At 42.0% G+C, this 14,197-nt stretch overlaps 5 protein-coding genes across 5 annotated transcripts; 1 reads left to right on the forward strand and 4 right to left on the reverse strand.

Moving 5' to 3' along the window:
• Positions 1–24: 24 nt before the first annotated feature.
• EAE97_004398 (uncharacterized protein) lies at positions 25–1,529 on the reverse strand (the record flags this gene model as incomplete). Its single annotated transcript, XM_038874910.1, has 6 exons — positions 25–63; positions 117–538; positions 595–1,111; positions 1,233–1,278; positions 1,337–1,383; positions 1,494–1,529. The coding sequence occupies 6 exons, from the start codon at positions 1,527–1,529 to the stop codon at positions 25–27; spliced, it is 1,107 nt and encodes a 368-aa protein (XP_038734354.1).
• Positions 1,530–4,659: 3,130 nt separating this feature from the next.
• Positions 4,660–5,018, reverse strand: EAE97_004399 (uncharacterized protein; the record flags this gene model as incomplete). Its single annotated transcript, XM_038874911.1, has 3 exons — positions 4,660–4,866; positions 4,887–4,902; positions 4,942–5,018. 3 exons carry the CDS (start codon positions 5,016–5,018, stop codon positions 4,660–4,662), a joined length of 300 nt encoding a protein of 99 aa, XP_038734355.1.
• Positions 5,019–8,176: 3,158 nt separating this feature from the next.
• Positions 8,177–10,260, reverse strand: EAE97_004400 (uncharacterized protein; the record flags this gene model as incomplete). The annotated part of the gene is made up of 4 exons (XM_038874912.1): positions 8,177–8,634; positions 8,707–8,922; positions 9,178–9,632; positions 10,244–10,260. 4 exons carry the CDS (start codon positions 10,258–10,260, stop codon positions 8,177–8,179), a joined length of 1,146 nt encoding a protein of 381 aa, XP_038734356.1.
• A 1,128-nt stretch (positions 10,261–11,388) lies between these two features.
• Positions 11,389–12,216, reverse strand: EAE97_004401 (uncharacterized protein; the record flags this gene model as incomplete). Its single annotated transcript, XM_038874913.1, has 4 exons — positions 11,389–11,407; positions 11,464–11,767; positions 11,822–11,945; positions 12,004–12,216. 4 exons carry the CDS (start codon positions 12,214–12,216, stop codon positions 11,389–11,391), a joined length of 660 nt encoding a protein of 219 aa, XP_038734357.1.
• A 258-nt stretch (positions 12,217–12,474) lies between these two features.
• Positions 12,475–13,249, forward strand: EAE97_004402 (uncharacterized protein; the record flags this gene model as incomplete). Its single annotated transcript, XM_038874914.1, has 3 exons — positions 12,475–12,490; positions 12,638–12,739; positions 12,804–13,249. 3 exons carry the CDS (start codon positions 12,475–12,477, stop codon positions 13,247–13,249), a joined length of 564 nt encoding a protein of 187 aa, XP_038734358.1.
• Between the last annotated feature and the right edge of the window lie 948 nt (positions 13,250–14,197).

Consider the following 14,197-nt stretch of genomic DNA (forward strand, 5'->3'; position numbering starts at 1 on the left):
CCATTGTTACACGCAAAAAACAATCTATTTCTTAACCTCAGTACCATCGAGTCCACCGAAAATCTATAACTTGGTTAGTCGAATTCATTTGCCACTTGATTATAAATTAAACTTACAGTCTCCATCATAATACCAGTAATTTGATATGGGTCGGCATTTGAAGCGGGTCTTCTATCCTCAAAGTATCCGTAGCCTTTGGCACCACACTCTCTTGGAATACGAATGGATGCACCACGGTTGGCAACACCATAAGTGAAACTGTCGATGGAACCGGTCTCGTGTCTACCAGTAAGACGCATGGCGTTGTCATCTCCGTAAACTGCAATGTGCTCCTTGTGGCGACCCTCAAGCTTCTTGATAGCAGCCTCAATGTGCTTCATGCCTCCCTCTACACGCATCTCAGCACTTGAGAAGTTGGAGTGGAGACCAGCACCGTTCCAGTCACCTGGAATTGGCTTGGGGTGGAAAGAGATCTTGGCGCCGAATTCCTCAGCGACGCGATTGAGGAGGAAACGAGCCAACCAGAGGTGGTCACCCACTAAAACAAGAGTTAGTGATTATTCAGATTGATGTTGGAAACAGGGGAGTACCCACTTTCGATGCCATCGCAAGGACCAACTTGGAACTCCCATTGAGCTGGCATAACCTCGGCGTTGGTACCGGAGATCTTGATGCCAGCATTCAAGCATGCCTTGTAGTGAGCCTCGACAATATCTCTGCAGAAAACCTTGCCAGTACCAACACCACAGTAGTATGGGCCTTGAGGACCTGGGAAACCATTTACTGGCCATCCGTAAGGTCTATCGGACATATCGAGGAGAGTGTACTCTTGCTCCAAACCGAACCATGGCTCGTGTGACTTGTGTGCCTCCATGAGCTTGGCAGCCTCATGACGGTAGTTGAACTTGTTTGGGGTTCCATCGGGATCCCAGCACTCGGTCAAGACCAAGATGTTTGGGGCACCACGGAATGGATCTGGGAAGATTGCGACGGGACGGAGGTAGACATCTGAGTTGTCACCGGGGGCTTGACCTGTCGAACTACCGTCGAAGTTCCATTCTGGGAGATCATCGAGAGTGAATTGACCGCTCTCTGGGATCTTGGTGAGAGTCTGTAAATAGAAATATGATATTAGTGCATGACTCATTTGAGGTATTTTTTGAAATTTTTATTGAGGATTGAGTTGAGGCGCAAAGCCGCGGGTATGTGTGTGTTGGATTTATTTTGCTCACCTTTGACTTGGAACGGGTACCGCCAGTGGAATCGATCCAGATGTACCTTTGTAAAGGATTAGATTTTGAAAGAGGGGAAAAAAGTATTCCATTAATTAGCTTACTCTGCCATGGCAGATCCCTTCTGGTCGAGCGCCATGTATTTCATGAGCTGTAAGATTTAAAAGTGCAGGTTAGTGATCTGTTTTGTTGCGCCGATAGCGGGGTATGGTTGTGCAGCACCAAGATTGGGGTTATCTTTGTAGGAATGGAAAAACTTACGTTCGCCGTATAGGAAACAGTTGTTGAGCCAGCCATGATTGCGGATTTATTATGAGAATATGGGAGAGAGAAATAAAGAGAGAAAAATAGAGAAGAATGCTTCAAAAGCAAAGAATCGAGAGATGTAAAGTGGTGGTGGTGGTGATTGTTGTTGTTGTTGTTGTTGTTGTTGTTTTGTGGTTGTTGTTGATAGACTTAAAAAGTCCTAAGAGTAGGAAAGAAGAGTGTGGGGGATTTGGGGAAGAGAGAGAAAGAGAAAAGGTATGAAGGAGGAACTGGGAATGTTTATGTATGTGTGTGATTTTCTTAAATTCACTACCTAGGTAGATTTTTGGGAAATGGAAATGGAAATAGAAACAGAAATGGAAACAGAAATAGAAATAGAATTGGCTATGATTGTCAGCGTAGATAAGAGTGGGGACTACCTAGGTATCGGCTAAAGGAAGAAGAACTTTTTGTACGTTCGACGCTCGTGGCTCATACACCTACGCCCTGCAGGCTGCAGACGGTGAATACCTGGGTCAAAATGGCTGAGGATGGCGAGGATGGCAAGAATGAATAATGTACCAGGGGTCGGATTAAAGATTGAGAGGCGTTGCAATAGTGAAGGTGAAGATTAAACAGCAATTAAGTAAATCAATAGAGTATCCAGTACCTAATTAGAATGGAAAGAAACAAATGAATCACCAGAATTCAATCAAGCAAATGAAATAAAATTGGAACTATGACTCTTGGTGCTTCTCATGGGCGGAGCAAAAGATACATTGTGGAATTTGTGGAGGGGGGTGTTGCGCGGGTGGTGGATGGGATGGTGGATGGGCTTATGAAATGGATGATTTCATATGGAGTAATAAGAGGGAAAGATGTCAAGAAAGATTCATCTATCTAGTATCTGGTATTTACCATCTAGTATCTGGTATCTGGTATCTAGTATCTGCTATTTACTATCTAGTATCTGGTATCTGCTATCTGCTATCTACAGTAGTATCTACTATCTACGTATGTACATTACAAAGTAGGTAGGTGGTCATATATTGTAAGATGATTTTAGTTCTCATTCTTGATATTGGGCGTCAGGGACAGGTGTTTGAAGGAATGAGATGCATTTGGTTACAATAACTATACAAGTTGAAAGAGATTCCTTTATTCATTACAATCTAGATACCTACCTTTACCACCTACCTCCTCCCTCCTCCCTCCTCCCTCCTCCCTCCTCCCTCCTCCCTCCTCCCTCCATATCTGATATCGATATCGATATCGATATGGATATCAATCTTTTCTTCGTTCAAATCCCCCATTCACTCATTCACCCACTCACCCGTCCACTCACTCACCCCCCAATACCAACCATGAACTAACATTAATATACAATGTACTATCATTATAATATACTATCTATTTGTTTGTTTGTTTGTTACTTTTACCGTCTTAGACTACATCTACATCCATCCCCAGTCCCCTTTATGGTCATCCCATGTATCTTACCATCAATCCCTTTGGATACATATCCGCCGTACAAAGTTGCAACTTGTGAGGCATATATTACTCTATAGACTAAAAGATGCATCCTTGAAACATTCCCTGTCATCCAGTCTTTAGGTATCAGGTATCAGGTATCATGTAACTAGCTAGTATGATGTAAAATTATATGTGGCAATCATCTTCATATCACCGTCTATTAAGATAATTGTGTGAAAATCCAAAAAGTCAAAACCCAAAAAAAACCGCAAAAATAATCCTCCTGGAACCAAATACTCAAACAATTCCTACCTTCTTTCTTTGCATCTTGACGTTCCCTTTTCGCAAATTGTTCCGCATCGTCACAATCCAGGGGCAATGCATACTATATTAGTCCGTCTCCCTAGTACGAGTGTAGTACATTTCCTGGTCCGAGAATGAAATGCAATGCAAAAAAGTAGCTTGGTCAAATGTGTCCGTCCATACAAATTCAAAGGATCTGCAAAAAATTCAATCCGTGTTTCCATCATGCTATCGCTGTCGCCGAGCCGGTTCAACTATCGTGATTATCATTTTTGACCCAATCGAGTCAATCAAGTCAGGCAAGTCAAATCCCACGCAAATTGATATACTATACTATACATATCGTATCGACAAGACGGTACAAGACGGGAGAATCTTTCAGCCAGCTTTCAGCCATTCCATACCGTTCACATGGGTGAAAATGTCTCACCATCATCTTCTGCCCTTTCGAATGGAATTCTCTTTTTCCTGATATCGTGTTTCACCACCGAAAACCACGCAAACAGGGTCTGACAAACCCAGACATTGCAGAGATGGCAAGAAAAAGGTCTGGTCTCTCGACTCTATCGAACACATACAGACTACATGCATGCATCCATCGTGGGAACCGTGGAAGAGGTCCCCCACACAAACAACAACACCATGCACATCTCGCCCAATCTGTCTATAGCCAATCAATAGTAACGTAAAAAGGTTTTTAACCTCCCCCGGTTTATCATTGCCTCTATCTGATACTACCCACGCTCGCACGCTATCAAAGACCGTAAGAGGGATTCATGATTCTCGAGACCAAACAAAGAGTGGAAATGGCCGAATCTATGGCGTGGCTTTACAAATAGATTGCTTTTTACGGGATAAAGGATGGAGGTATTGGAATGTTGGGATGATATGATTCGGTTCAAGGTCAAAGAATCTTTGGTCTGGCCGAGATCTTGAGTAACAGAAGTCATGGATTCTGATAAGAAGATTAGCATCTGATTGGGTTGATTAAGCCCAGTTCGTAAGCGTCCCATCTAATCATCGATGCCGTCGTCCGATCTCGCCTATGCTTTTTCCAGAAGAAGAATAAGAATCAGAATTTACTTTCGTATGGTTGGATGAATTGAATCCAATAGGAGGGAAATACAATTTGTCGGGTTTCATCATGTGATCTACAATCCGGCTCTAAATTTATCCCATTGGGAAAAGTCCTTGAGACATTAACCCGTTTTCCCTTTCATCCATTTTAGATTTCTTTCGTGGCATTCCTCGAAAAGTTTATTATCAATGGATTCAATAGTAACATCTTACATCTCCTTCCCCTGAATAAATCTTCAACATCTTGGCAATGGTACCTGAATTACATCTTCAAATCGGCATCTCCTTCAACTCAATATTCTTAGGGTTCTACATGACAGAACTGCATTTAGCCATCCTCGAGGCCAAGCCCCTTTCTGACACCGACTAACAGGCGAGGTCGTACTTTTCGGGTGTGCTCGCGACTCATTTCTTTGTTTGTCCATTTGCCTTCATTCATTACCATATAGTTGTCGGAATCAGTCGGTTTGCAGGTTTCAACGCTTTTCTGTACCTTATTCACGCAGGTACCAAGACCAGCAGCTTGCCATTGGGCCTGGAAAAATCATACCCAACATTTCGTGGAAGTATCCTGTAATATTGCTTGGTATTTGTTTCTCAGTACACACACCGTTTTTCCGCATTCATGGCGGTCTGTCGTTTGTCTTGAAGTCTCGACACTTCCAACGTATGTCCTGCGCTTTTCATATTGTGAAATTTGAATCGGTGATACCGTATCTTTTCTAGAGTATTTCTAGAAACTCGCATGCGACAGATGGTGTTCCACCACGGGGGGCTCAGGGCGTCCAACGGCTCCATACTTTAATTTTCACTTCACGAATTTCTGATACGATCTCGTATTCCTTTTTCACGAACTCAAAAAGCCGAACGTATGGATTATTCTTCCCTCGTTCATTACAATTTACCATACAGCAAAATACACCTCCAACTCTGTGAAACGAAAACTTATATAAATACTCTTTTCGAACACACATCAACATTGGCGTAGTGCAGTGCGGCTACAAGCGGGTTATCAATGATGTGCTTTGCTATCTCTCCCTCCACCAACCCTGTTACCCCATCGATGGATGGTAAGATGAGGGTCTCCGCTCTCGGATTTCCCTGGATGCGGCTCCCCTCCGTTGATAAGATTGTCTCAGGCAGGCCCATCCATTCTACGTACCCGCCCGCTGTCATTCTGCACGATCCCACTCGGTAGTTGGTTCCGCTCAGTAGGTATGGCACGTAATCGCGACTTTACAAGATATGTACAATTTTTGCGTAACGCGATTTGAAGAAGCAGATCGAGAATGGACGACCGACTTATTTATTGAGATATTGTGAATTGCGAAGGGCTGGTAGATAGAGTTTGTTTATTCGCTTGCTTGTTTGTTTGTTCATTCTATATTTAATTTATTATCGATCCGATATAATTCGAAGGATCAATTCAACTAGTAATATAATCAATAATAACACAACAATCACAACGTTTTTCAACTAAACCACATACCTACCTAGTATTCATTCAATAGCACATTAATAAAACACCTCACGTTCTACCAAGTGAGGTTTGATAAACGACTGTTTTACACGAGGTAATATTACAGCGGTCGGTATAGAACCCCTGAATCCCTATAATTGAGAAATTGAGAATTTATATTACCAATTCTATTTTTCGTTTATATTAGGAAATACTAGATGCTTATTTTGAATTTCTGTATGGATATGATCTGAGCGAATTATTGTTTGTGATTGGGGTGTCTGATATCTTATATGTATATGTGTATATCTTTGATTCACTACGTGTTTATTAGTAATGGGAATTCTAGAATGATGCATTTGTGTTGGGTTTAGTCAGTTGAGATGGGTGTATATATAGGTGGGTGTCGAATATTGGATCTCGAATCTTTATATTTCTATTTCTATTTCTATTTCTATTTCTATTTCTATTTCTATTTCTGTATTTACGTATATGATACGATAAATAATAGGAAAATTCCCAGATATCGGAATTTGGGAATAATGATAATAATAAGTCTAGAGAATAGTATATTCCTTTATTATATCAATAAGTATCATATGAATGTAGTTCTAGAGATTTCCAAGGTTATACTTACTTGTAAGAATGGAAATCTTGGAGTTGTAATATGTAATAGAGGTTGTGTATGTATGAATGGTTTCTACTAGGTTTGTGTGGTATAAGGTGTTGGATGTTGAATGTTGGATGGAGTGATTAGATGGAGTGATTAGATGAGGAGAGGTGACAAGAGGTGAGGAAGAGGAAGAGGAAAAAAGGGTTTACATCAAGTTTGTAGAACTGTAAAGACTAAGAACGAGTCAATACATTGAAATATATACAAGATAGATACATATAAATCCCATTTGAATTTTAAAGGAGTGTTTCCTTTTCATTTTCTATTTCTATTTCTTTATATATAATATGTCATACTTGCAAAATAGGATTATTAGCATGTTTGCTTGCTTGATACTTGGTATTTCATATTTGTGAGTATTACGATAGGATTGAGATGTATGTGTGTATTCCAAATCCGGAAGAGAATGTGTATCTACAAGAACTAGTTCTTGATTTTGTCGTTGGGAGGAAAGATTTTTGCTTGTGGCTTATCTCTATATACCCTACGCATATGGTTTCTGGATGAATTTAATCAGATGAGTTGGTTGTTCAACTTGTTCTTGGGAGCTTTTGCGTATGTATATATGTACTGGATTTCTCTGTTTGTTGGAGAACATTTAAGGAGGATATGATGATGCGATGGTTGGTATTTTTGATGAAGCTATTTGCGTCGATATATAATTAATTCATATTCATTACTATTATATCCATCACTATCGTTAATACCGCTATCAATCTGACATAGTACTGTCATCTTACTGTCTCATCTTGCATCTGGAAGAACCATTATATCGAACTTCTCCTTGATAGCAATGAAATCACCATTTTCATTCAATTAAATATCTCAGCAAAAGCACTCAGCACCAAACTTGGACGACTCGAAACCCTCCGCATGGTTTGGTAGACTGGCTATTTGTATTTCAGAAGTAAATGAGACCTCTGGATCTTATTCCTCGTCGACTTACCTCGTTTTGTTTTCGATGGCCTGTTTGCTTGAGTAGGAGTGAATACATTTCGGTATAAGTATTGCATAAAAGGATTCGCTAATAGGGTATTATCGGCAGTCACACAGTCGGATTCTGAACGAATCGAAGTGTGGGTGAATATTGAAGTTGAGGGGGTTTGGAGATAGAGTGATGTGTGCGAAAGAAAATGAGGTGATGGGAATCAACTAGTAAAATGAGAGGAGACTATTATGAATTGCAGGAACACAGGTGCGACTTGAAAGTTTCGGGGCCATCATATCAGATATCGAGATAGGAGGTTAAAAGTTTGATGTGAAAGACGCGCTAGAATGACAGAAGTCTATATCAGGATATTTTTGCTCAATAATCCGGGGGTATGGTGTTGCTAAACTTGATATGAGTGTATTCAATGTGAACCAGTAGGGAGGGTAGACCTTTACGGAGACGATCTCCAATGGAGGATCTGGAGGAGGGTCTTCAAACTACCATCCATATAAGCCAGCAAAAGCCATGCATGCAATAGATAATGGCATTGCAGAAACTACGGAATAACTAATTGAGCGTAAAAATGAGCGTGATCCATATAGGTGATTCCAAATGTTCAACTTTCCTTGTGTGGTCCAACTTCAACAGTTCACTATTTCCTTCAAAGAGAACAAAATCAAGACTATTCGACCAATGAAAAAAGAGGGTACGAGACATTCAATCCTCCACGTCTCCAAGTCTGCGGATGAGCACTCAAGTAAAGCTTACATGGTCTAAGTAACTTAGAGTGGCGTGGTCTGCATGTCCACGAAAGTTCTGCATGCCAAGCTACCAGTAAGAGTGAGTCGGACCTCCTCAGTTCTCTTATACCAGCTGTTATTTGCGTAATCAATCTGTGAGTTGGCAACCGGCTGCTCATACCAGCGTTGAGCTGTTGTTACATACTCCGTAGCGGGGAGCTGGCCTATCGTTACCAGCAAAGTAGCCTTGTATCTAGTCTTTGGGGGTGCGTTGACGGTTTGAGTGATATTCAAATCGACAGTTTTAGTTTGACTCCTGGTCGAAGTATTGGTTCGCGTATAGGAATAATTGACCGATACCGACCATTGAGTTGAAGATGTTGCAATACCTTCAGCCCCTGCAGAGAACGTCTGAGAGAATGTCGACGAGATGCCTGCAACATGTTGATCTGAGGTTTCCACAGTGACAGTTTGTGAATTCGAATTGTTAAGCGATACAGCTATGGGCTGTACCTCGGTACTGTTGTTGACTCCTTAGGAAACCGAGGTGAGGCCTGAGGCGTTGTCTGCACTGCTCGTCATGAGGTTGAATGGGGCGATAATCTCTTTCTTGGGAACAACCCTGTCCCATCGGAAAGAGCTGATGCAATCGTTGAAGCGGACTTCCCACATAAATGGGACCTCTTTTATATCGCCCCAGCCCTTGACGTTATTGTATGCAGTGCCGTTACCGTCTTCGGCATCATACAGTGTGACTGTTTGCCGATCTCCAAGTGACTTCCAGCGGACTGCAAGATAGGAAAGTTAGTGATTGCTTGTTAAGGAGGGTTTCCATGAAGAAAATGCAATTGAAGATGTCTGCAGAGAAAACAATACCAAAAATTAAATATAAAATTGAAGTAAGAGACTGAGGAATGTAACCGGGCGATGAGTGTGGGTTATGAATCTATGAGACTTACGTGATGAGCAAGTATTGTTCATTCCCCAATTTCTGAACGAATGGACCTTTCCAGATTACCATTCGCTTAGGAAAATTGTCGTACGTCTTCCAGTGAAGTTGCCATCGGCGAAGAGTTCGACGGCACCAATGCTTAGATCGACATTTCTCCAAAGGAAAAAGGATAGGTCGTTATTGATACCACTAGTCCATAATTCACATCCTTCCGTTGTTCCGGTACCGACGAGACCAAGGCATGTGTTGCCATAGCTTAGGTCGACGACCTTTTTCCCATCCTCTCCTGGAGCCCAGCCACGAACTAAAGTGACTAGCACACCGACTGGTAAGTTCCATAATATGTTACTGGTCTTGTTATACTGGGCATCTGGGACTACATGACGCTTGTTGGGCGTGTAGTCATTGAGGCGAAGGTCGGACCTCGCACCAGTGTAGTTGGGATCCTGATATAACGCCACTGTCCCAGTGGGAACTTGATATGGAACGCCATAAGCAGGCAGTTTGGTGAGGTCTTGGACTACTTGAGCAGGAGTTCGAGGTGGCCTATTGAAAAGTTTAATGTTATGTGAATATGTGAATATGTGAATATGTGAATATGTGAATATGTGAATATGTGAATATGTGAGAAAGTCAATGTAAGAGGAGCCGCTGAAGCAATCAAGTTCAAAAGCTCGGAAACTTTCACTCTTCTTATAGACAATTCTCAATGGGTAATGCATTAACTTGGTTCATCAAAGCCCCCATTATGTCTCATTGTACCCCACGATTTCTAGCTGATCTTCAGCTGTATTCAAACGCCTCCGATGATTTTTTCCCTTGGCCCTGCATAATAGATGGCATGAATTTCCGGCTATATGAGGGATTTTGATACGCAGATAGGAAACTTTCTGGGCTGTCAAAAGGCTGTGGTTGAACCTTGGACGACCGTCCGATTAATTGCGAATTGCAAATACAAAAACTAAGCAGAGAACTTTCTGGCTGGTCGAATGGCAGGTGGAAGCTACGAAGCCAAGATGAAGGCATTTTTCATTCTGGTAAGTCATGAATAGTGCGACGATGCTACTACGAAACACAGTATATGCAATAGCTACCGATTTCAGTAACACCACCAGACATTATCCGAAGCAACCGAACCAAAGCAGCACGCAACTTACATCTTCATGGGTTGCATTTCTAGCCACTTACCGACTAAAATTCATCAGCTAGCCACTGGCCTTCTGGGCAGATTTACCGTCACTACAGGTATACTGAGTGCTATCGATTTTCACTGTACATAAACTTGTTGAATTCTGTCCCTTAATGCGCCCAGCCCCGGGCGAAGGACATCCAGTGTATCAGTTATGCAACATACACTTGGACATTGTTTTGTTGGTATCGCCTCGGTGGTGATTATGGAGCCTTCAAAGTATTCGTATTTGTGGTTATTGATTTTGTATGTCTACTCTATATTTGTAGCTACCAGAGCTGCATACAATATCGCAACAGTTTTAGCCGTTGCTAAGAATTTCGTGCTCTGAAATTTTGGATCTTGGCGCAAAACAGATGGAATTAACCTTCTCGGGCTGAGAATCTGATCTGCGAGGGAACCCCAAAGTTTCACCCCAAAAGATCTGCACGTTGCCTGAAAAGAATACACTCGCAGAAGTGATAGTTCAGTCTAAATATCAGCGAATCGGTACCCGGATAGAGCAATCAATGTGTGGTTGCACTAGGCGGGGAACCATGGCCTTTCAAGATAAGCCGGCCTAAACCGTGATTCTCATTTTCAAGTTGATCAGAGTTTACACTTTGATATCAAATCCAATTAAAAGTTGTGATACGTGACTGTAAATCTGAATTTTTACCGCATGCTGAAATAATATGCTTCCTCCTTAATCCCTGACCCCAACTTTTCTTCTGAGACTTGCGTCCTCTGCTACCCTTTTCGTGGTGCAAAATCAAAAGCGATCAGAAAGTAGACAATCAAACAACTTGTGACTCTATTATGAAAGCAGTGCCGTTTCGATTGTATCTGCTACTGCGTGAAGATGATGACGCTACCCAAAATAGCAGTTGACTTGAGTAATACGTGGGAGATATGAACCTCAAACTTCTGGGGACTTTCTCTCAATCAACCAAAATGAAAAATGCGACAGAAATCAAGTAACAGGAGCAGCTTCTTGCTGAGATTATGGATAGCTTTTTTAATAATCGTATTTCATTTCACAGATGTCTTCGCATTCTAGTAAAACAGGGGTTTATTTGCTGAGAAAGCTCAACCCAAAAGCCGCCATCCTCATAACAACCATAATACTCGTGTCTAAATAAGATGCTTTGATCTGTTCCCAGTTTATTAGCATTAAATAACTTTTCCATGACAATTTCAAAAACATACCTGAAATACGCCCTCAAATAGATAATCTGCCAAGCTCCCAATGATACCAACATTCCCATAGTTCCAAATGCAAACCATTTAACTCTGTTATTCGTGCTCTCATTTGTGTCTCTCAATTTCTGTTCTCTGTGTCTAAGATATTCCATTTCCGCAACAATTTCTGCGACCATTTCCTCAATGCGCCGTAATTCGGTTTCGACTGGCTTAAGTTTTTCTGTAGCTTGAACGGCAGACCAATCTTTGGCATCGGCTCCAATGTCAATATCGAGTTCAACGTGGCGGCGGGGATTGTTAACACGGTTTGCTGCATGTAATTAGTACTGGCTGCGATGAGAATGAAGAAAGGGCGGCAACGAACAGGCTGTAAAGTAATTGTAGAAGCAAACATCAAATGACGCATCGGCGTGAGATGTGAAGGCCATTCTCTTTTCGCCTACAATATCCTTTGGTTTTCCATATTCATTTCCAACGGCATCTTTAATCTATCCTTCATGTCAGCATGCGTCCAGACCTTCTTCGACCAATTGCATAAAAACGTACATGCATATCGACTTGCATGCCATCCCCCTTTGAACCATCAATGGTAGCAGTAACCACCACCAAAGTATCCTTAGCCACAAAATTCCTAATACATCTCTCTGCCTTCTTGTCTCCTTTGTGGTAAGCGTCAATGTCGAATTTCAGTGCTTCCGCAACTGCTAGTACCAGAAAGAAACTGCAAAGTGCTTGCAGAAATGTCCTTGTGTATGCCATGATGTGTAAAGCCGAATCGATTGAGTGGAAAACAAGGGGCTCCGAAAGATATGTGTAAATGGAGCTCTCGAGACTCAAGAACCAGATCGCGGTAATCCAAAGATTTAGACGACGTGTAAGGTTCGGGGTACTCTACAGGGATGTGAAATCTTGAGTCACGTGTCGTCGAAGTTTGAACTTCTAGATTTGGATTTGGGCATCTTTGAACCTTTAACTTCAACGACAATAACAATACTTGAGATATTGAGTACCGCCAAAATGCCAAAATTCTTCTGTAAGTTTACGAACATTTGCGACTCTATTTCATGTGCTAACTACTCTTACAGTCTTCTGTAAGTTTAAAATCAACGCGCCGTGCGAATTGCGACTATTCGAGCTCCATCTCCATCTTCGCGAACAGCTTGCTAACACATCTTTAAAGGCGATTATTGCGATGTCTACCTCACTCACGACTCGATGAGTGTGCGTAAAGCTCATAACAGTGGACGTAATCACTTGCGCAATGTTGTCGATTACTATCAACGTATGCTTCTCCCTCTCCACAATCACCAAAGTATAAGTAAACTAATCCATTGTCCTAATCTTAGAAATCGGTCACGAAAAAGCCCAATCTGTAATCGATTCCATCACATCTTCCTATGCCGCCGAAGGTCAATCTTCTTCGAACCCTATGCTCCACAATCCAGCAGCTTCGGCACCTTTTCCACCTTTCCCACCAGCCAATTTCCCTGGAGGCGTCCCACCACCTTTCCCTCCATCATCTGGTCCAGGCGGTATGCCATTCCCTCCGCCAGGCGCAAGAGGTTTCCCAATGCCTCCTTTACCTGGACAACCTGGTGCACCACCTATGCCACCATTCCCGGGTATGCCTGGTATGCCTGCTGGAATGCCATTTCCTCCTCCAGGCGGCTTGCCACCTAATTTCCAATTCCCAGTTCCCCCACCAGGGGGCTTCCCAGGAATGCCACCACCGGGTGGCCAAGGGTTTCCGGGCATGCCTCCACCAGGGGGAAATCGGGACGAGAGGAGATAGACAGATAGTGGTATATGTTCAGAGTTGAGAAATGGACAGATGATGTGGACTTTGGCGTTCAGGGTTGAATTACTGGCACGTAAATTATTAAGGATATTATCATACGGATGATTTGTTTCGTGTTCAAAGGACAGCAGAATGAGAATATGGTGCAGATCGATGCGTTCGATGGATGGGCTCCCTGAAGACTGTCGAATTCTAGTAATGGTCATACAAATTATTGAACAGCGAGGCACCGCAGGAAAATACTGGAGTTGGGAGAAATTGTACTATTATGGTTGAAGCATATGGCATCACAAAGCAAGCAAAAGAAAGAGACTTTTTTCACATCGAGAATGTCTAGTTGGCATTTCTACCTGTTCTTTTAGTTTCTTGAATAGTGATACAATTAACTATTTAAAAGTCTACCATCACTGACCACATTGTTGTTATTTGGCCAGCGTTGTACATTGAACAAAATATAATTTCGTGAATATTCCTGGCGTTTTTCTAAAATTTAATGTTTCAAGATAGCATTTGTTGTTTTGGGGTCAACATTGAACATATCATAATTTACGAACCACATCAAAGTAACCCTCCCCTCTTTTATTTTCCACCTACTTTTGCATCCACCCTCAAAATAAGCGGATATAAGAGCCTTTGATTTATAGAGATTGTCAGAAATGTGACATGATATGATGCAAGATGTAGCTTTATACTAGTGAGCAAACGCACAAACTGACATCTACCTTTCATTCCAATCCACTTATGCTTGTCATTGCCCGGATTTCATTTCTGATGTATACCGATCTAGATCCAACCCATCAACCAGATCGCATAGATGGTGCGGTCTGGTGGTAGAGTGGTAAAACGCCAAGATCGAACGAGTAAAAATATCCTCGCGGGGCGGTATTCTCCTGCTAGCTAAGGGGTTAGTGAGGTTTTGCTTTTTTGTTCTTCTAAGATTTT

The sequence above is a fragment of the Botrytis byssoidea genome (assembly GCF_014898295.1).
Source record: "Botrytis byssoidea strain MUCL 94 chromosome Unknown BBYS_007, whole genome shotgun sequence".
Taxonomy (NCBI): domain Eukaryota; kingdom Fungi; phylum Ascomycota; class Leotiomycetes; order Helotiales; family Sclerotiniaceae; genus Botrytis; species Botrytis byssoidea.